Source organism: Falco biarmicus, chromosome 12, assembly GCF_023638135.1.
Source record: "Falco biarmicus isolate bFalBia1 chromosome 12, bFalBia1.pri, whole genome shotgun sequence".
NCBI classification, from domain to species: Eukaryota; Metazoa; Chordata; class Aves; order Falconiformes; family Falconidae; genus Falco; species Falco biarmicus.
In genome coordinates this window covers 5838829-5860518 of record NC_079299.1, presented here as the reverse complement: position 1 = coordinate 5860518, position 21690 = coordinate 5838829, and the positions used below count along the sequence as shown (strand labels likewise).

At 49.0% G+C, this 21690-nt stretch overlaps 1 protein-coding gene across 2 annotated transcripts in view; it reads left to right on the top strand.

Moving 5' to 3' along the window:
• The window catches only part of COQ8A (coenzyme Q8A), a 46072-nt gene extending 24622 nt beyond the window's left edge, over nt 1–21450 (top strand). For both annotated transcript variants that reach the window (XM_056356784.1, XM_056356785.1), the window contains exons 5-15: nt 411–485; nt 6921–7043; nt 11038–11123; nt 12207–12347; nt 13562–13643; nt 14981–15074; nt 15815–15956; nt 17811–17918; nt 18657–18722; nt 19439–19525; nt 20059–21450. In XM_056356784.1, coding sequence (XP_056212759.1) covers nt 411–485; nt 6921–7043; nt 11038–11123; nt 12207–12347; nt 13562–13643; nt 14981–15074; nt 15815–15956; nt 17811–17918; nt 18657–18722; nt 19439–19525; nt 20059–20352 — 1298 coding nt within the window. In that variant the 3' untranslated portion in view covers nt 20353–21450. The remainder of the gene's footprint in view (nt 1–410; nt 486–6920; nt 7044–11037; nt 11124–12206; nt 12348–13561; nt 13644–14980; nt 15075–15814; nt 15957–17810; nt 17919–18656; nt 18723–19438; nt 19526–20058) is intronic.
• Nucleotides 21451–21690: the final 240 nt, after the last annotated feature.

The window sequence follows — 21690 nt, the reverse complement described above, 5'->3', positions numbered from 1 at the left end:
AGGGAGATTCTGTTCTTTCCTGAGAATTGTGCTTTGAGAACCATGTTTGTGAGATTATTATTTTTTTCTTCCCTTCTTCTAAACTCCACAATTTAAGCCTACAGCAGGACCTCAGCCAGAGCACAGAGCTCTGAGTAGCACTTGTTGACATTTTTATATGTAAAAGCTGGACATCCCGGACTGGCCCAGCCTGTGACACCTGGCTGGTATGCTGGGCTGAAGAAGTACAGGAGAAAACTGTTCAGTGTCGAACTTGAAGATGACTCCACTGTAAAAGCTAGGATGTTTAATCGAGCTGTTTTGCTGCTGTGTATTTGACCATGTGGCTTAAGATTAATTACAAAAAATACCTCTGTACGTGGCTCAGAAGGTTTTTTTCCGTTCTGACCTTGGTCTTTTTCTTCTTAAAGGATTAGCTGTTGGTCTTGGCATTGGGGCGTTGGCAGAAGTTGCAAAGAAGAGCCTTAGACCTGAGGACCGCAATGGTAAGCCCTTTCTGCATCCTTATTCTTTCCCCGCTGCCCTCCGCGGCCCCCCGCCCCCCAGATGCAGTTTACCTGCATTTGCAAGATTTTATTCTTTTGAAAGCCGAGACAGTGAGGCAGGCAGAGTAACAGGGGGATGTGGGTAGTTCTTTTATTTTTAATATAATCCTTCCCTACCTCTAGACTCTTCTCCCATCTGCATATGTGGTGAGGCTGTGAGGTACTTGGAGGTCAGAGGTATGTGTGAAAGAATGGGTTTATGCCTGCAGAACTTGAACAGCCTGCTTTCCCACACCACCCCTGAGTCTGAATACTATCCCTGTGCCCATTCCTGGATTGTCTTGGCCTCACAAGTTTTTTTTTAAACTGTTCAGTGAAACAATGTAGTTCTATCAGTACAGAAACTATATATGAGCCTGTAAGTCCGAAAACTTCTAGTGGTCGCTGTCTGTTTGAAATTTAAGGATATTCTGCCTAGGAGGAACTTGGAGGATGGCTGCTTTCTTAAGAGAGACAAAACACTTCATGTACAAGTTTAAATGGCAGCTTTCTACTTCCAGTATCTGTATTTTGATACCTTCTAAAGGATTCTCCTAACAGGTCAAAAGGCTGTGCTGTGCAAATCAACTTGATCCTGTTTTCTTCCCAGCTTGTTTGAAGCTGGAGGTAAAATGTTCCGGAGTTGTACCTGGCCATGTCATGGTGGCTTTCTTCTAAGCTTATGTGTTGGTGTAATATGGTGGTACTGAATGGTTGTTTGTGGGTGAATGGTTTAGGGTGTAGAAAGTACGTGGTGTTCTTTCCTAGGAAATGTGAGATTGCTCTGAAGCTTATGGCTCCTTTCACCTGTTTCTTATCCAGGAACAGCTTTGGTGGGATACTGCAAAACAAAGTTCTTTGTTAGAGCTGCTGCAGGCTGTTTGGGCTTCCGCTCATCCCTCTGGTTTCGCTAGTGTGTGTGTTTAGGTTATTTCCAGTGGCTGGAGGGAACTGATGAAAGGATTAAATGCTTAAAGCTAGAAGTAAAAATGAAGTCAGGTTGTTCTGGGGTTCAGAAGCACTGCTTTGAGATGACAACTGCTCCTTGTAATTTTACCCTGTGGCCAGTAGTATTGTACTACAAGGCCAGTTTGTGTCTTCCCCCTGGTATTCTTCGGGGGTGGGGGAAGAATGGAGACTGAGATAATACGAACCTCTACTCCAGGAGGTGCTGGAGTGGCTGAAAATTAGTAGAAATATGGAGGGGGGAGACCCTAAGAAAAAAAACCAAACCAAACCCCAACACTTCAGCAGATGAAATGCATCGCCTGTGGTAGGGGGGCAGGGCTGTGGCAGGGCTTGTGTGCCACGCCGGGCACTGCTTGTTAACACTTGCACCTCTGTGTTCCCTGTACAGCTAGGCAGCGTGGAGTAGCCCAGCAGAGAAAAAGGATCCTTGGCAAATACTTGTTGTTTCTCTCCATGTCCTGAGGTGTTTGAGGCTGGGTGGGCTTCTTTGATTTCAAAGCGTGCATTCAGGCAACCGTGGCCTGTCCTGCAGCGAATCCTTGAAGGCTTTTGCTTTCAGTGCTTGCGATGTTTCCAACAGGTACGAATCACCTGTCAAGCTGATGATTTGCTTTGAACAGAGGAGGAATTGCACAACTGTTGGTATTTCTCTGCTTGCCAGATTATTTTTGAGTTGGGCACACCCCAAAGTGAAAACAAGAGCTTGCAGAGCTATGAAATTTGCGGGAATAGCATGAGCTTTGTTTCTCTTCCTTACAGCATGAGAAAGGATTGTTTATTTTTTTTCTTTAGAGGGCAACAGACACTTTTTCCTTGCAATAAAGCAATTGCACCTTTAGAGGCTTTATTTTTTCTTGCTCAGGGAAACTATTATTTTCCATTGTAACTAGGTGCCAGAAGCCTGCTCTACACTCTGAATCATGCTTTGAGAAGAGTAATTTTCTTGAACAAACCCTGATTAAAGAATAAGGCAACGAGAACCACTGACTTCAGTGCTAGGCAAGGGAGTTGGAAAATGACCTGGCTTGTATTTTTAGCTGTCTTGCTTTAATTCTTGTTTTCCCTCTTGCTGTCAGGTGTGCCTAAATAAGAGCTTGGAGCACTGGTTACGCTGTAAAGGAGAAGGGTAGTGGGACTGAGAATGGATCAAGAGCAGCAAGTAAAGTACTGAGGTGAAGCAGAAGTAAAAGACTGTTTCAGCCCTCGTACTGTGTTGGAGCTTCTCATGCCAAGGGCACAAGAAAGTCTCTGGGTGACTCAGCTACAGCTTCTAGCTAGTGGGGTTTGGATGCGAGTGCTCTCCATGGGCCCTGCTCCTGCACAGGTGCATGACAGAGGATATGCACACAGCTTTGAGTCCAAGATCCCATTTTCTTACTGTTCTTCTGGCAGTACCAGCCTTAGTTGTTCTTGGGGGGAAAACTTGACATAGGTACCTCTACCTTTTTATTTTTATTTTCTTTTTAGAAACACCTCTGCACCCCTTTCATGATTTCAGCATTTTTGTCCAAGTTTTCTGGCTGCCAGTACCATAAGCTCAGGCGAAGACCTGTCCCTGTTAGGAATGATATATTGTCCTGTTCTCTGGAAGCTGGTAGAGGATGTCTTTACTCTCCCCACTGCTGCAATATTAATAGTAACTTCTTGGCACTTCAGACTTAAACAAGTGGGGGGTGTATATGCCCAAAGGCATGCCTAAGAATTTCACGCTCTCACTGGCATTCAGGAGTGACAAGAAAGAGCCTTCTCACGGTTCTCTTCCTCTTGGCTAGTCAGTACAAATGAAAGTGTCTTCACCTTTAAAATGGAGCTAAGAACACTGGTCCTCTAGTCACAAAAGTGCAAGCCAGAAACTCCTGAGCTACAAGTGGTTCTAGCAGCAGGCTTGTACTTCTTTCCAATACTGTTATCAAACAGAGGGACCACAAATACCTGCTCTCCTGCGCGTCCTCTAGCAGCTGTGCTAGTGCTGATCTGTCTTTTCCTGCTCAGTTTCCCCATCCTAGTTTAGTAGTAGGCATAGTTTTTGTTTGGTGTGTTTTTCAGGGCTTGAGGGCTTAATGCTGCCCTCTTAAGTTCTTTAATAAATGGTTTGGCTAATCATTTAATTTTATTTTTTTAAGGAAGATGGCTGTACTTGATTTCCAATGGGAATTTTCTTGGTAGGCTGATGTAGCTAATTAAAAACAACCTCCTCAGTCACTGGTGACCTTGATGGCAGTCTCGGTATTTAGAGTAGATACACACTCAGTGCAAGGCTGACACAGGGTAGGAATGCGAGGGTAGAATAAATTTCCAGGAATAAAACCAAGAGAGTGCCCAGATAAATAGCTGCCATTACTAACAAAGAGCCTCTGGGTTCAAGGTCAACTTTGTAACTTATTAATGACCTGTACTAGGCTGTTCTGCTAGGCACCGTGCAACTGCCAGGCTGGGCAGAGCCCGGGAGGGCTGGCAGCTGGCCTAGGTTTGAATGTAGAGTTGTTTTCTTATTAAAAAAATAATTATGCAATCTCCTTGAGTTGTCAGCCCTAAGTGCTTAGGCTATGTTCTTGAGTCTTCCGTTGCCCCAAAGTTTTTGTGGCAGATAGTCTGAAAAACAAATCTACAGGAAGTCCAGTGGCTAGTTCTGCACTTGACAGTAGCAAGAGTGGAAAAGCAGTGATACAGCTGTGAGATGCATGCAGATTTGGAAGTGTTCACACTGATTCTGGATTTGGAAAGGAAAACGTGGATCGAGCACTCCTGAGGGCATCTGCCTGCTGCCTCTGCTGTGGAAGAGGTGACAGGCTCCAGGCACGGTGGGCTTGGCTTCCATGGGCAGCATGCCAGGAGAAGAGGATAAGGAGTCCCTGTGTTTGACTCTTTTTCTCTGATAGGGTTTGTCGGCTTCTGGAGGTGACGTTAATCATTAACTAACTCCTTTAACTTGCTGCAGACTCAATGGAGGATGTTTTTGTGTGCAGGTGGTGTGAAGGAAGGTAAGGCTGTGACTTGGTACTTTCCCTAGCTCCTGTGTGTCTGATGGAGCTCACACAAGGAATTACTTGCTTCACCATTGCTAAAGACAGAGATTTCCTGATGGGACAGTTGAGGTGGGATCATTGAGAGCCAGAGCTCTTAGATGTCTCCAAGCATTCCACTCTCCAGAGCCAGCTTTTCAAGTGGGCAAAGCCAGTCCTTCTGCCCTGGGAAGCTCTAGCTGTTCAGTCTCTGGGGCTCCTTACATCTACAATCCAGAGCAAAATGTGCTCTGAGGATTGCTGCGTGTGGTGCCAATGATGTCTTCTGGGCTGTTCCTGCTACTCTGCATCCTGCTCTCCAGTTGTCCTGTGTACTCCATCCTGGTATTTTCATTTCTCTCTCCTTTTCATGTACATTCTTTAAGACAAAGATTTGTACAGGTAACTGTCCCACGTGCAGTACCACCTTGCTGCTTTCCCACAAAACAGGGGAAAGGAAACAGGGGAGCTGAAGGACGGAGGAGGGCATGGCTTGGCACCTTTGTGTGCTGCCAGTGGAGTTCAGTGGTATCACTTCTCTAGGAAAAGCTTTGTAAGCAAGCCAGCTGCTTGCAGGGGCTGAAGGGTGTCTGTCAGATCAGTAACCTGCTTAACACCTCAAGAAAGCAGTACCAAGTTGTGTGAGCTACCAGAGTTTAGGTGGCTGCTACTTCAGTCTGTCTTGGTTCTTTCTCCTGTCCCTCGAGCAGTCTCAGCTCCCTCTGTGCACCTTCCTGAGAGCTAGCTGTGGGCAGAGAGGATCTCTTGCTGCTGTGGTCACTACATGACACACCAGTAGTTTCCATCTGCCTGAGATTTTCAGGGCTGTTGCAGCCGCTGTGCCTTTTTGGGCCCTGCTTGTTCTGTGCGGGGGCTTCAGCTGTTTTTTCCTTAGTACCCTTTCCTCTGAAGCGTTGGGGAAAAAATGATGTAGCTACGAGATCAGCATATTAGCTGTGGGCCCTGCAGCCTGGCTGTAAGACGTGACCTTCCTCCTGCTTGGCTCTCCGTCAGTAGGAGCTGGTCTGCAGCCCCAAGAGAAGTGGTTGGCGGGTGCCTGCCTGCCCCCTCTGTCCCAGCTGTGCTGGGCATTGCCCTGGAGATGGAGTTTGGGGTTGCTTCTCCCAGAGGAGAGATTCCACAAAATGGAATCAGGGTCTCCTTCCCTTTCACTTAAAAAAACAAAAGTGGAGGGGAAATGTTTCTTATGCCATATAAAAACCACAGTGTACACTTGGAACTGTGGCACTGGTGTGTAGATGGCTGCAGTGGCCACTTGGTGAGCCTGCCAGGCATCAGTCTTTACCATTCTGTGGTGTGTGTATGTATGTTCTGGGCCTTGTTCTGTGCGAGCTGATGTTTGCATGACTGCAGGTGGGAGTAAGGGCAGAAGGGTTTGGCTTCCTCTGTGCAATGGCTACATCGAGGTGTTCTTCTGTCTGAAGGCAGCACCTCTCTCTGTAGCAAGCTGCCCAGAAGAACATGCTGTGAAACACCATGTATGTGTGGGTATGTAAGAGGGGGGAAAGGCTGGCAATCTTGACAACAGGAATTAATTTCCCCATCAGCACAATTGTCCGAGGAGAGCATGGTATCACAGATGAGAGCTCCTGCTGGGCTTCTGTGAGGACTGTCTCCAGCCTCCCTGGATCTGACTAGCTTGATCCTCACGGATTACAAATCTGCTGCTTTTTCAAAATGCTGTATGTAGCTATGGTGTTTTGGGGTCTTGGTGTTAGGAGGGTTTGTTTTGCCTGTGCATCGGGAGACAGTAAATTTCAGTTTGATTAGAAAAAGTTCTGGTGGACTTGGAGATGTGAAGGCTGTGTCTGCTCTCTACAAATTTCTAGCGCTCACTCTGGATGTGCAATTGCACAGCAGTGTGTATTTGCACATGGACGTGTTTCAGGCAAGAATCGTTTGGTATAAGAAAAGAGGTTTGGCATTGGTGCGAATCTCTGCTTCCATCCTGAGAAGTGCCAGCACGTTCTCTGTCTATGCCAGTGTGCTGTCAAGGCTTTTGACAATTCCCCCTTGCTGTGGCTCATGCCTACTGCTCTTTCTACTGCTGCCTGTGGTGTGGGACGTGGGAGACCTTTAGGTAGTGTTTTAGCCTGAGCTGCCTGGTGCAGTGAGTTCAAGCACCAACATCTGCTCAGGATCCTGGACAGTTTGCATAGCAGCACAGACATTCATGGAGGCTGTGACTTGCTGCTGTTGGCCGTCAAGCCAGCAATGTCAAAGTTGTCACGAGTGTACAGCTTCAGTCCGTGCCCCTGGGTTGTAGTGTAGGCGCTGTGTGTAGTCCCAGTTTGATTTATCTAGGGATGGGCAGATCTCCTGTTGAATGCGGGCTAACACAACGAAGTGAGCTTGCTGGGGTAAGGGCATTCTTCACCCGTATGCTTTCTCTCCTTGCCCTCAGGAAAGAAGGCAGTGATGGATTCTAGCCCATTCCTGTCGGAGGCCAATGCAGAGAGAATCGTGAGAACCTTGTGCAAGGTCCGGGGAGCGGCACTGAAGCTGGGACAGATGTTAAGCATTCAAGGTAAGTGGTCCTCGACTGTCCTTAGTTAACGCTGCCAGGTGGGACGTTTGATTTCTTGTGGTCCATAGTCAGCTGCCTGGAATCAGTTAGTGTCAAATGAATGTGGAGAAACTAGACAAGTGGCTTTCTTGTGTGAGAGCAATGATGGAGATAAGTTTGATTCAGTTCAGTCTAATCCCACTATGACATAAGTAGATGTGTGCGCTGTATGTCCCTATTGTCAGGCACATAACTGAAATTGGTTGAAAATAAGGGGACGCTGTGAATCCTAATGCCTGTGTTCAGAGCAGTTGTTGAGAAGCAGAGCTATATCACACTCTACATGCAGGTGTCCTGCTAGAAAGGAGGAGGATGATGACAAGAACATGATCCTGTTCTCTGTTTACTAAAGTGGTCAAGGTTATACCCTCTCCCATTATAGCAACCTGTCTGTAGTTTACATGCTGCTTTGGTGCTGAAGTCTCGCTGGAAAGGGCAGTACAGCTGGTAATCTTATCATGTATAAACTGCTTGGTTTTATCTTGAGGAGACTTCAAACTGGTATGTGCTTCGTTGGGTTCTGAAGTCAGTGATCACAGGTGAAGGCATGAGTGACATCAGTGTCTGCAACTGAACTGTTAGATTACTCCTGCAAGATAGCAGGTGTGCTGAATTCAAACCTTATCTGGACCTGTCCACTCTTCCTTCCTGCCCAACTTGATAGGGAAGGAAAGAACCAGCCAAAAATAGCTGTTACACTTGTCTGGAAATAACTTTCAAGATGTCACTGAAACTGAGTCAGTGTCTGAGTGTTTGAAGTACTTGGCTTGCTTGGCTTGTGCTTCTACTTGAATTTTTGTAGGTGTTGAGTGATGAGGCTGGATCCAGCATTGTATTAAATAACTTGGGCTAGCCAATACAGCAAGACTGGCTCTCTGGAGCCAGGAGCCCTGATTGTGGCATTTCATTATTCTTTGTTGGCTAATCACTTCTTTTAGGTGTGTGCCAGGCTAATGGCAATGTTAATGACGGTAGGTGGGAGGCAGCAGCTGCCATCCTTTCTCACCCTCTAGAAGCTGCAGGTGCCAAAGGCTGATGGTTCACAGCGTAGATCCAGGAGGAGCTCTTGTACTCCTTGCTTTCTGTGGCCAGTGCCTCTGGTATCTTGGGGGGAGTGAGCCATGCCTGGGAACTGTCTCTGAAGTTAATTTGGCTACTGTAGGTGGGGATTAATTTTAAATTCTTAGGACACTATTAACTTGCACCTGATGTGTGCCCAGAGCCTCAGCACGGCTGCCTGAGGCTTGAATGTGAGTGAAGAGGGAATAGCTGTGAAAGGCCAGCTCTGAGGAGCAGAAATGCTCTGGGTTTTTGTCGCTTGCCTGCTGTCTCCTAATGTTACTGAGCTCTGGCAGGAGTGTCAAACACTTGCCGACTGACTTCATGTTGGTGTCAGAAACATACAAGTCTTTAGCGACCTCAGTGGTGCTGCCCAGCCCTCATTTGACTCTTGTGACGAGTGCGTGGTGTGCTGCAATGCCTGGCGAGAACACAGGCCCCTGTTAATCTTGCTGAGGGACAGCTGTGGTGAAATAAGTTAGACACTTCCAACAGTGTGGAGTATCTGCTGCTTGGGCTGGCTATTCGGACAGGAGGGTTTCACGCAGTTCCTGCCGCTTCACAGGCTTCTCTGTGGCCTGGTGAGTTCAAATCGCTGCCGCTGTTAACAGCGATGTGTGCTTATTGAGCATTGAGGCGCTCTGTTGCCGTGTCCACATGCAGCTGAGCACCTGTGAGCTAAAGCACCCAGAAGTTACAAAGCAGTGTCCTTAAAAACCCTGGAGGACATGGATTTGTGAGGGACCCACGTCCCTGAAGGTCATGCACAGAAAGGATGCCAAGGGCCCCAAAATCATTTTGTGTTCCGGTGTGTGTGCTCTGGAAGATGTTGGAACTGTATTTGCCAGTTGAGTGCCCTGCCTTGCCTCTTGCTTCGTGCTTTGTTCTGGTAAGGCCTCAAAGATGTATAACCTTATTCATCAGCACGTTGTGAGCCTTGTTTTGTCAGCGTTGCCTCTGCAGCATGGCTGACTTTTACCATTGCTGCTGAGTTTCTGTACAGTCAGTCTGACTTGCAGGTTTCTTGGCTATCTGGTGTTGCACTCGTGAACAAAGTGGCGGTCACGCAGCCACAGTTAAGAATGCCCCGTCAGGCTAAAAGCTGAAATACATTGTGAGTTCTTTGGATGTCAGCAATAAGCAAAATAACAGCAGTTGATCCTAAACGCCTGTGGCAGACCCTGATACCTTGACACAGATGGCTTCTGGGAGCAGGAGTCCCTTCTAGGGAGGTCCGTTCCCCTGCACAGTCATCCTAGGAGGTGCAGGTTATGTTACAGCATGATGGTTAATACTTTCACGTACCCCTGAGAATATTTTTTTATGACATTGAGGGTTAACAGTGATACACCATCGATGATACAGCAGAAGTTTCTTTCAGCATTTGGCACACGCACACAAATGCGATGGTTAGCCTTCTTGCAGGGTTAGAACATCACAACGGCAGTTTTACTCGCTGTTCTTGCAAAGCCTGTTAATCTCTGACAGCATGGGGGCTCCTCTTCAAAATCCCTGTTGATGCCACAGTGGGGTTTTGCTAGTACCTTTAAATGTTGCTCGTGGCTTTGGTGGGAATGCTGTGTGTCACTGTCACGCCTCTGCATTATGTATCTCTTTCTCGCTGTTGCTTTCCACCCCTCTTCCCAGGACAGTGCTTCTAAGGTAGCCATTTTTGTTTCCTGGGATAGACTTTGTTGTACATGCATCTGTAAATGCAGAGGAATAATAGATTTTTATTTGAATGTCACAAGCGCATGTGCAGGTTGAATTCTCAGGATTGAGGGTGGCAGCCTGGACTTTCCCAGTGTTGGGAGAACAGCAGATAAATGTAATTCCTTCGTAATCCTTTATGAAATGAAAAGTTTGCCAGAACTGGTGCCTTTTCTCTGAGCTGTTGCAGGAGCCTTCACTCAAAGGAGAGGACTGATCTTTCAAAATGCCCCTGCTCCTCCTCTTCCTTATAAGTGTAAATATTTGCTTGCTAAATCCTTCTGACTTGTAAAAGAACTTCGGGCTCAGCTGTGGTCTTCTCTGCCCACTTGTAGTTGCTTTGCATTTGGGGAGTTGTTTATGGCAGCAGATGCTGAATCTCGATTTCTCTGAGTTCAGTACTTGTGCAAGTGGTGTTTTCCATTGCACAGCTTTCTAGAGAAGCTGCTGCCCCTTCAAATGAACTGGATTAAACCATGCAATGAACCCTGGGGGTGCTGGGGTGGCTTTCCAGAGGTTTCCTTCTGTGTCCTGAGTTTCCATGACATAATGGCATCTCCTAGAGCTGAATCTGTACCACTGTCAGCAAGAAGGTGAGCTGGCGGATGGCAGAGGCTTGTGCAGAGCGCTGTCGTCTTGGGTTTGTGCAACCTGCCATCACACCAAAAAGCCCCCGTGCTGTGTGAGCTGCTGCTGCTCTCGGCAGCGCTGCTGGACAAAGCCAGGGGACACTGACAACTGATGCTTGCTTCCAAAACGTAAAAAGTTTCTCAGCATGCTTTCTAGCATACTCATACTTTGGCCTTCCCTTGGTAACTGGGAAGGGGGTGCACAGAAACTTTCTCCTGCTGCAGCTGGAGGGTAGCTTAGGAGACGTTGGGTAATGTGCAGGTTTTTTGCGAGAGTGAAAAGGAAGGAGGAGCTTTTTCCCTTTATTTTGCTACTTGTGCACAGGACTTATGCTTGGCTCATTTCTAAAGGTGTGATGCCTTAGGAGGTGCACCTCAGGTGCTGCTTCTGGGAATGGAGAGTTTTTGAACTAGAATTATTTCCAGAACCTTCACTGAGGTGTGCCTGGGGGCAGGACAACCTGGCTTGTCTGAATGCAGGTGCATGTTGCTTTCTGTGCTGAGGAACTGGAGAATGCAATGCCTGCACTAATTGCTGCGTGCTTTTCCCTTGGCAGATGATGCCTTTATCAACCCCCATCTCCAGAGGATTTTTGAACGCGTCCGTCAGAGTGCTGACTTCATGCCAATAAAGCAGATGATGGTGAGGATTATTCCTTCCTGCTTATCAGGGGAGGGGGGGACAATAACAGAATAAATCTCACCTGTGACATACCCTAGTAAGGGAGGTGGATGGGGATTTTAAAGAGTATTCTGTTAATAAGGTTGCAGACTTTCAGTTGTGGGTAACAACTGATTCCTTCTGTCATGTGCTGCCTCTTCTCTCCAAAACAATGAAGCTCAGCTCTAAGCAGGGGGAAAATGTGGGGTATTTCTTATGTCCCGAGACTATGCTGATGGAACAGGATGTTGCATACAAATATGATGGGTTCTTGTTGACTGTAGCCTCCTCTTCTGTTTCCTCTCTTGTCTTTCTCATGGGTGTTAAGTCAGTGTCTAGAAGCATGTATATCCCATTTGAGAAACAGATGTAGAAGACTTATTCTGATGGAAAATTAATAGCAGCTTTGTCCTTTTTTTTGTTCAATCTATCCCACCATCAAGAAGAGCCAGAATGGAACAAATAAGTTTGCTTTCTCCAATATACATGTTCTATCTTTCTCTCTACTTCCCTCTGTAAATTAAGATGTGAAGGTGATGCAAAAGGAATTGCCGGCACTACTTGTCTTCTGAAAGACACTGAACAGAGCCAGAACTTAAATACGGCAGTCTGGCAATGTAGCAAAAAAGCTGTTAAAGCAGGCTGTGATGTTTAATTATCAATATTGCCTTAGAGAGACACTCTTGGGCGCCTGGATTGCTTCTGTTCAGCTTGGCAGCATGATGAAAGAGAGGAAATATCTAACTCCTTGCTCACTTTTTGGAAGATAACAAGTGGCAACAAAAAGGGGACTGTTGTATTGCTAAGGCAGTGGCATTTGTGCTCAAGACTTGTCCTTCAGGCTGGAGCAACAGAGCCTCATGCAGATCTATCGGCAGTTGTTTAGCGCTGTGGGAGCACTGCTGGCTGGGCCACTCCTCGTGATGGTGTGCAATGATGAGGGAGGGAGGACAATCTAGAAAGCTGCTATAGGCTGTGCGAGTCACCTTAGAGGAACACAGTTTCCAATAGTGAAAATCTTAAATCTTTGCTTCCCGTACCCTGATGATTTCTGTTTATTTGTAGAAAACTCTGAACAATGATCTTGGCCCCAACTGGAGGGATAAATTGGAGTTCTTTGAAGAACGTCCCTTTGCTGCTGCTTCAATTGGTCAAGTTCACCTGGCACGCTTGAAAAATGGGAAAGAAGTTGCCATGAAAATCCAGGTGAGCGTTACAGACCAGCCTTGTCTCTTGCTTTTGCCCCACAGAAGGGCAGAGGAGCTTTATAAGTAAGTTTACTGCTAGGTAGATAAGAAACATTTTATTTGGGTCCAGCAGTATCTTACCTAGTGCAAGCAGAGGGGAAAGACAAAAATGGTTTTGCAACTTGAGCCAGTCTCTGACTTGAGAAGAGTGGGAGACATCTCATAGTGTATCATCACAGCGTGGAGATGGGGGGGGGGGGGGGATGGGACTGCTTGTACTTCTAGGGCTGTATGCAAGGGTCCTACCTGCTCCGTAGGTCAGTCCTATCTCTGGGATGTGCACATGCCCCTTTTTGGCCACAGCCCAAAGGTTAAAGAAGTTGAAAGTGACATGCAGGCACTGACTGTTGAGCAGTGGCAGTCTGACAATGGGGGAGGGTATGCACCAGCTCACAATAAAGCGGTCAGAAACTTCACGCAGGTATTTATAACAGAATTAAGCTCTAGAGCTGAAACTCCTTTTACAGCGTGGTTTATAATCCGAAGGAGTGAGGTCCCTTGCTGACTGAGCAGGATCCCCAGGCAAAGCCGGTCATTTAGTGGTTTTTTTATAAAGTGGGGAGACTGTAGAAACAGTATAGATGGGTACTGGTGTCGTAATCTCAAACAATTGGTGTCCAAAGTACTTTCTGAAGTTAGGCAAAGGTAACAGCAATGCAGAGTTCACCCTGTGGCATCAGCACACATTCTGCTTCGTGGCAGTTTAGGCTGGTCCCCTTCTTAAAGACAAGATGAGAACAAAAGGAGGCACCTTTGCTAGGACTGGGCTGGTCCCTCACTGCTTGCCCTGTGTACAAAACACTCTGGGGCTCTCAGTGGCATGCGCTTTCAGATGTGGTACAGAAATGACTGACTGCCATAACTGTTGTGGGATTTCTGTGTCTGAGAACCTTTCATGTGTTGGAAGAGTCCCTGTCAGAGGATCTGAACAAGCTAAGATGTAGCTCCATGCAACCAGAGTGGCCTGTCTCTGTCTCCTGTTTTAGGTGCTAGGCTTTAAATAAACTTTCAGAGGATGGGTGTGTGGCTCTGTTATGCCCTTGGTTCATTGTCAGGTTGTGGGTGGCTGTGTTGGGGGCATCGGTGAAACTTGAGCTGAAAGGTGGTTTTATCTTGCTGTGTTCAACTGGGTCATCTAGCCTCAACCCTGCCCTCTCCCATTATGTCCTGCAGTACCCTGGAGTCGCCCAGAGCATCAACAGTGATGTTAACAACCTGATGACTGTCCTGAGCATGAGCAATGTCCTCCCTGAAGGTAAGAAGGCAGAGGCCTTTGGCAGGCCCTGTGTTCTCGCTGGCCCGTGTTGAGTTCTGCCAGCCCCTTTCCAGCAGCACGCTGCATGCTTTTCTCCATAGATGGGAGTGAGGAAACAGCGAAAAGGACTTACGAATTGCTAAGTCTGCCCAGAAGATGTCCTGCAGAAAGTGGGGGAGACTGGATGTGGGCAAGCAGTACAGGGCCAACTTGGGGCGCCACGTTCTGCTCCCCTCTCCTGCTGCAGAGCTGTTACTGCCTTTGCTAGGCACGTGCCTGCTCCAGCGTCCGCTCTGGGGTGGGAAGTGCACCTGTGTGTGTTTTTCCTGGCCATGTATACGCATGCACTTGTCTCTGGGCGCCCTTTACAGCAAGGGACCCAGGAGGACTCTTGGCAAAGTATAAAGTGCCTGGGTGTCCTCGCTTTTGATGGCTTTCTAAGCGTGAAGTGTGGGCAGTGCTCAGGCTAGGCAGTCTTGCTTTGTCCCTGTTGTTTTCTGGTACGTTTGGCAGAATTCATCCTTCTCCATGTTTCCTGTAGCCCTCAATGCCTGCTATTCTCTGCTCTTCCCAGTCAGAGTTGTGGAGAGGTGGAGAACTGTCAGACTTAGAGCTTGCTCAGTGTCCCAGCACACGGATAAGTCCCTTTTCCCAAAGGGAATGCAGTACTGACTGCTCCTTTTTCTAAATACCTGCCTGCAGCAGCTGTAAATCTTAGTGGGACTGTACAGATACTGTTTTAAATCTGGCTGGGTGCTGACAGCGTCTGGGATGTGCTCTGGTGGCTGGGCAGGGCCCTGCAGGGGCTGCTGCAGTCCCAGCTGTATCTGGCCTGAGCAGCAGATCAGTTTTTCAGCTCGAAGGCTGCACTTGGCAACTCAGACCCTGGCTATGTGCTGCTGCAGCTCACTGTCTTAGTCGTGCTGACTGTTCCTGCCTGGTAGGCAGATGCGGTTTGGAGCGTTTTTTTGCTGCCTTTGCTCAGGCTAGTGTTTGGGTGCTTCTGCTCCTTGGTGTGTGTCTCTGTGCAGTCGTGCTAATACCGGGAATGGACAGCCTGGGCTGTGGGCTGGGAGCTGTGGGAAGTCGGAGCCCTGCTGCATGAGAACAGCCTGGATGTACCTTGATTTAAGAGCAGCTGCATCGCCTTGGCCTGGGGTTACCCACAGAACCTGTGTCTAGTTGGAAATAACGTTTTGGCTCTCTGGGGCCTCTTGTACTCTTCAGCTCAGAGTTGGCTGCTTGGCAGGTGCTCCTCAGCTGTAGCTCTGAAAAGCTTAGCCCGAGGGTGTCCTTTTTTTCTAAGCCTACACTCTTCTCTGCTGTCTGACTTTCAGGTTTGTTCCCTGAGCATTTGATAGAAGTCCTGAGCAGAGAGCTGGCCCTGGAGTGCGACTACCAGAGAGAGGCTGCCTGTGCAAGGAAATTCCAGTATGTTCATACCATTGCCTTCAACCCCTCCCATGTGTGTGTGTGAAACTCGGGAGAGGTTGATTGACTTGGGGACAGTGGGGAGATGAATGCCGTGTACCGCAGGGGAAAGGGGGTGTGTTTGCAGCCTGAGCAGTCCTCTGGAATTGCTTACCTTGTCTCAGCCAGGCATGTTCTCGGGCAGCTGAGGCACGACAGCAGTAGCGTACCCTCTCCCCTCCAGCGCAGGCCGCTCTGTCTTGCTGCATGTGAAGCTGCTGCAGTAACTCCCGAGGCCAGGTCGCAGCACTGTTCCGTGTGGTTTGCTGGAGCGACAGGGTCCAGATTGGTTTTGTATTCAAGCTGGATGAGGGAGAGCTACTGGAGGCTGGGTGACCCTCCTGTCCCTCCGCAGAATTGCCCTTACGGCATTGTTCCCCTTGGAAAAGGCCTTTCTTCCATGTGTGTAGTCTGGCCCTGAACTGAAGTGGGGTGAGCAGAAGAGCCCAGTGCCCCTTGATGCACCAGCCTGGAGCCCACCTGGGATCCCTGCTCTGGCAGGAGATGTGACCTCAGGAACTGGCAGCAGCTCTTGAGTCACTGGTGCAGTTTCTGGTGACTTGATCCCTACTGTAAGTGCTGAGGAAAATGACTCCTGGCAGCCTCAGCCTGGGTGTTGGGAGAGGGGCGTAAAGGGGTTGTGTGCTGTGGAGGGGCCCAGCTGCCCTTGGGGCTCCTAACCTATTTCTCCTTTACCCTAGGGAGCTGCTGAAAGACCACCCCTTCTTCTATATCCCAAGAGTAGTGGATGAGCTGTGCAGCAAGCATGTCCTGACCACGGAGCTGGTGTCTGGCTTCCCCTTGGATCAAGCTTTAGGGCTGAGCCAGGAGATTCGAAATGAGGTACTGGGGGGTGGGTCTTCCATCTCCCCTCACTCAGAGCAGCGTGCTTGGCCTGCCTGGTGACTGCTAGGCGAGGGATGCTTTGTAGAAGGGCAAACTCTGAGTGGTGCAAAGCAGGGCTGGAGTCGGGGACTGTCTAGAGCCTCCCGGAAGATCTCTGTTTAGGGAATTTGTCAGTGCTGTTGGAGTCTCCCCAGGCTGGTCTAGGCCTTGCAGGCGCCAGCATTCAGCAGGGAGGGGTTGGAGAGGGTGAGTGGCAAGGGCGGCTGAAGGGGAGGTAGCCTGGCTGCCTAACTCCTAGACACCCTGTTTCCAGGGCGGGATTTGGGAGGGATTGTCAGCTGCGGGAGAGGGGTCTTGTTGTGCAGCTGCCTTTTTGGGCAGGAGTGCAGAATCGGTGTCGGTGCAAGCCGTTGGGTGTCATCTCCTCCTGGGGGAATGACCTGTGCTGCACAGGGCTGCTGGAAAAGTACCTGTGGGTAAACAGGAGGGGGGATGTGGGGGTGGGTAGACGGTGGTGCTGAATATAGCAAGGGAATGGAGTGCTGTGGTGGGACAAGCAGCTGTTCTAGTAGCAGAAATAACTGTCCTGGTATTTGGATAATTTTTTGTGTGTGTGTGTCTTGGTGTGAGCTGTCAGCTGTTAGCAGGTCACTGGGGAAGAGGGCAGAGTGTTCCTCTAGATAAACAGATGTCAGCGTCAGACACTGGACTTGAAGCTATGCCAGACCCGGCTGCCTGTGACCCCTCAGCTGCCTGTTCTTAGGGCTTGTCCCCTGTGATGAGCTGCTGTATCATCAGGGCTGCCTTTTAAAAGGCTGTGAGGTGGGGTGGTGCTGCAGGAGCAGCCCTTCTTTCCTATAAGGCACTGGCCTGGCTGACCCACAGCCGCCTGACCCAAACGGCAGTGTCCTACAGCAGGGTCTGGTGATGTTTCACTCTGCTTTGCAGAAGCTGGAGAGGGGTAGCGAGGCTGGCAGTTCTGCTGAACAGGCTCCAGCTTACCTATCCTCACAGAAGAGCTCTGCTGTAACATGGAACTCGGCAGCGGGCTCTTCGGGGACTGCTGCTCTTGCTTCCCCATGCCTGTCGGTCCCAAGGTGTGGGTCTGCTGATCATCCCTCGGGAAGGGTCAGTGCTGAGCCCAGGGGAAGAGGTGGCTGAGGAGTATGTGGTAGGTGTGTGTATCCAGTGAAGACCCCTTTTAGTAACGGTTTGGTTCTAGCTCTGTATGTTTGGCAGCTTTTACAAACATACACTCTTTAGCTTCTTTGGGCCTTTAACTTGAAATGCCCTGGAAACCCCATCTTATTTCCCTGAGCTGCATTGGCTCCACTTGGCCAAGGTCCCGTAGGATTTTCTACCAGGGTAGGCTGTAATGCTCTAATGGCCTTCCCTACCTCTGCTTCTGGATCCCTCTTTGCACTGTGAAGATGTTCCTTTGCTTTCAAAGCAACAACCAAGTGCGTAGTCAAAGCTGGGACGGTGAAAGGCAGGACCAGGATGCAGGAACGCGTGTAGCTGGATGACCTCTGGAGCCTGCTGGTCTCAGCTGCTGATCCAGGGTAGCAGCCTCCCCGGAGGCACATCCAGGGGCTGGCAGGAACTAGCTCAGGCTGGTGTAGAACTTGCATGGCATCTGCCCTGTCTGCTAAGGATGTCCCATGGCAGGTGTGGGGCTGGGAGTTGCCGAGAGGTGCTCCCTTGCCTCTTCAGGAGTTTTGCAGCATGGAGCAGGTAGTTTCTGCCAGCGTGGTGATGCGTTCCCTGTTTGCTAATGCCTGCTGTAAATTACACGTGTGAATAGGGTTTCCTGCCCTCCTGACTTGCTGCTTTCTCTCCTTGCTTTTCAAGATCTGTCACAACATTCTGGTCCTGTGTCTGCGGGAGCTGTTTGAGTTCAGATACATGCAGACTGACCCAAACTGGTCAAACTTCTTCTACGACCCACAGTTGCACAAGGTAAGTCCAACTAGCTGCTATTCTGTTGGCTTTCACCAACTTTTGGTTACTCCCCACTCACAGTTTAATAAGCCCTTACCGAGATTCTCTCAGATTCTTGTCCTTGGGCAGGTAGGACAGCAAAACCTGTCCCTTTGCCACTTGTCCTCCCTTGGTCCGAGTAGGTGAGCAGGGCTCCTGTAATGGTGGCTGGCTGCCTGTCTTTGGCCTTAGATCCAGTCACAGCTACTTCCTGAGCCTCGGGGTCTGTTTTGAAGCTGGTCTGCAGGAAGTTTTAGCTGGCAGTGCTCTACCAGGGCACACCTGACCAAGGACTCTTGAGTTGAATGTTCCTGCGCTGTGCTGAAGATAAGGTAGCAATTGCAAATGTCCTGCTTGTTGGTTTGGCTGCTTGCTTGTGCCGTGCAGGTCAAATGGAGCCGCTGTTCATCCCTGAGGTCTGTGGTAGAAAGTGCTGGGCAAAAGTTCTGTGCTGCTCTGTCCCTGTACCAAAACCCTGAGCAGAGTTTACCAGCTGAGCAGGCGTGACAGCGTGAGCACAGGCCGTGCCTCGTCTGCCGTGTACTAGTGCAAATGTTTGTGCTGCTGTTGGGGAATAAAGAGGCTGGGGGGAAGCTGAGCTGCAGTGGAAAGGCTCTCCCCCCAGCTGAGCTCCCTGAAGGCATCAGGAACATTCTTAAGGTCAGGCTGTAGTGGAGTGGTTGACACTGTCATACAAATGGGTCTGTCCATTGCTAGGTGGCCCTGCTGGACTTCGGAGCAACACGAGGGTTTGATGAGAAGTTCACAGATGTCTACATTGAGGTGAGTCCTGGAGTGCTACACCTGGGGGTCTTAAGAAAATTTGCAAAATTATGCTTATGTCCTAGCTGTATCACTTTGTACTTGGGTGCGGAGGGAAGCAGGGCTGGAGGCAAGAGAGACTTCTCTGTCCCTTGCCATAGCCTTCTGCATGTGGCCTGCCAGCCTCTGGCTATCCCAGTTTGGGTGTTCAAATTGCATGACAAACATGGAGAACTGTCATGTTGCTTACTAGGGGACTCAGGCAGCAGAGCATGTCAGAGCACTCGGAATTCAGGGATTCCTCTGTGAGGGTATGCAGGAATTGCTTGTCCCTGCCCCTTCCTGGGAGTTCTAGCTTGCTTAGACTGATAAACTTGGTCACAAGTGTGTTCTGTGATCACCGTATCCCGCACTTGATAAGCTGAGCTGCAGAGGCAGGCAGCCATCACCCAAAGCATCTCGTGGTTGGCTTTACTCTTTCCTTGGGGGAGGGGCTGATTGATTTGTGAAGCTTTTTTGATGCCCCTTACATTCTCTGGGCTATGTGTAGCCCTACTGGGAAGAGCTGTCAAGAGCCAACATCTGTATCTTTTTGCCAGTAGCTCTTAAATGGGCTAACATGTGGACCCCTGGAGGGGAGGGTGGAGGCAAGGAAGTGAGGGGGGGCAGCTCATGTGCCTGCAGCTACTTTTTTTGAGTCACCCACTAGCTCTCCTGAAAGTGTTCCTCCTATTCAGGTAATCAAGGCAGCTGCTGACATGGACAGAGAGAGAGTCCTGAAGAAGTCCATTGAAATGAAATTCCTCACTGGCTATGAAGTCAAGGTATGGAGCAGAAGGGTCTGCCTTTAGCTGTGGCCATCAACAAGGCTTTTTTTTGGGGGGGGAGGGGGGGAGGGCTGTCTGTGGACTTTCCTAGATTTCTTGTTGTGGCAAAAGCCAATGTCAGCCTGAAAGCCCTGTTGAGAAGGGAGGGGGCGGGGAGGAGGCCGGAAAGGTTTTGGCTTTTGTTCTCTCACTTCCTTTTGGGAGTGGGAGCAGGAATGGTGATAGTTAGCCCCAAACCCAGCCTGTCCGCCTCTCCCCCAGCAAAACCCTGCAGGTGGTGATGACTGCTGAAATCTCATGGCAGGGCAGATCTTCTGGAAGGTTTAGTTGCTTGAAACTGTATTAACCAAACGTTCGTCAGTCTTGCTGGGGGCTGGAGCTTACCTTTGTTGTGGGTACAGCCAGGTACTTCTGAGCTGCTGCTGTTCGTGTGAGCATTTCTCCTTTTCCTCCCTGGGGTTAACATGGCCAGTGATGTTGTTTATGCCTCTTTCCTTTCGGGTTGTTTATGCCTCTTTCCTTTTGGGCAGGAAATGGAAGATGCCCACTTAAATGCTGTCCTCATCCTGGGAGAGGCATTTGCATCTGAGGAACCTTTTGATTTTGGCAACCAAAGCACCACTGAAAAGATCCATGGTTTAATTCCCGTTATGCTGAAGCATCGGCTTGTCCCTCCACCAGAGGAGACCTACTCTCTTCATCGGAAGATGGGGGGTTCTTTCCTCATCTGCACCAAACTGAAGGCCAAAATTCCCTGCAAAAACATGTTCCAAGAGGCATATAGCAAATACTGGAGCAGTAGGGGCAAGAAGCCAGAGGAGTAGTAAGAATGAACTAACACGCCTTGTTCTGAGGGCGCAGTTCGCCTGAGCCTTGCAGAGAGCGTTCCAGCCTCCCGTGTGTTGCACCCCAGCTCTCCATCCTCCCGAGACGCAGCAGCCTGTGTGCCAGAAGCAGAGTGTGTTTCACAAGGACAGAGCTGTTCTTTCGCGCTGTGTCTGTCCTACACTGACCGCCAGTACAGTCTGCAGCTTGCAGGCAGCTGTCTTCTCGAGTGCTTTTGTACCGTTTCAAGGCACCAGCTGACTACCTTGAATGCATTTTTAACATTGTGATGGTGGCTGCGTATTGATTGGGTTTTATAATGAGTAGGGGGAAGGAGGACAAGCGCAGAATTTAATATTGAAACCTGTTTGTAATTCTCCAAAAAAATCGTTTTATAAAAACCTCCCCTCTTTCATGCTAAGGTGGAATTCAAGTAGTTTTCGTACTGTGAATTACAGAATGAAATACGGAGGTGTACCCTACAACAGACACCTTCAGCACCTCCCCCCGGCCCCCTTTTTCTAAGTCAGGTGGTGGCAGTCTAAGAACCCTCCTCGATTTTGCTGACATTGATTTAACGCCAAGGGGGCGTGGGGTGTATGTAGAATGAAGTTTTATGCTTTCTGCCTCTTTTTGGCTTGCGAGCTAAACGTAGGAAGTGTTTTAAAAATTTGAGAACTGAGTGCCAATCTCTTTTAAGCACGTACACTCACAGCCAGTCTCAGTTCTGGGAATCAAAACACGTAATCAACAGAGCTGTATCTGAGCACGTCTAGTGGGATTCTGCACTGCCTCGTAGGTACCGGCTTTCCTGAGGGTGAGTTAGATGAGCTACAGCTGACACCAGCTGCTTGCTGGACTCCTAACCAAGAGCCTAGTCCACTTGTGTCTCTTCCTGTAATGCAGAACTTGCATCAGGGCAGGCAAACACGTAACGTCTCTCGTGAGCATTTCAAGCTTTTGCTGAAACTTCACACGTTTAAAACCAGATGCAGTTTTGAACTATTGGAGTCAAGCTGGGAAATTTACTTAGATTTTTGTACAAAGCCTGTACCTGTACGACTTCCTGATTTCAATAAAAAAGTGCTTGTGCCGTGGGCCTTCTGCCTGCAGTTCTTCATCTTCTGGTGTGGTAATGCATAGCCAGGTGAACCCTGTCCTGCTCTGTGGTGGGAACTGACGAGCGGGAGAAGCTCCCAAGCTCCTTGTTGCATTGTTTGGTCAAAGAACTGCTGCTACCCTTGTAAAGCCATCTACCTATTGCCACTTTATTCCTTTGTCTTTCCAGTGCAGCTGTGTTACTAGCGCTAAGTGATGGTGACAAGTTTACCAGAAGG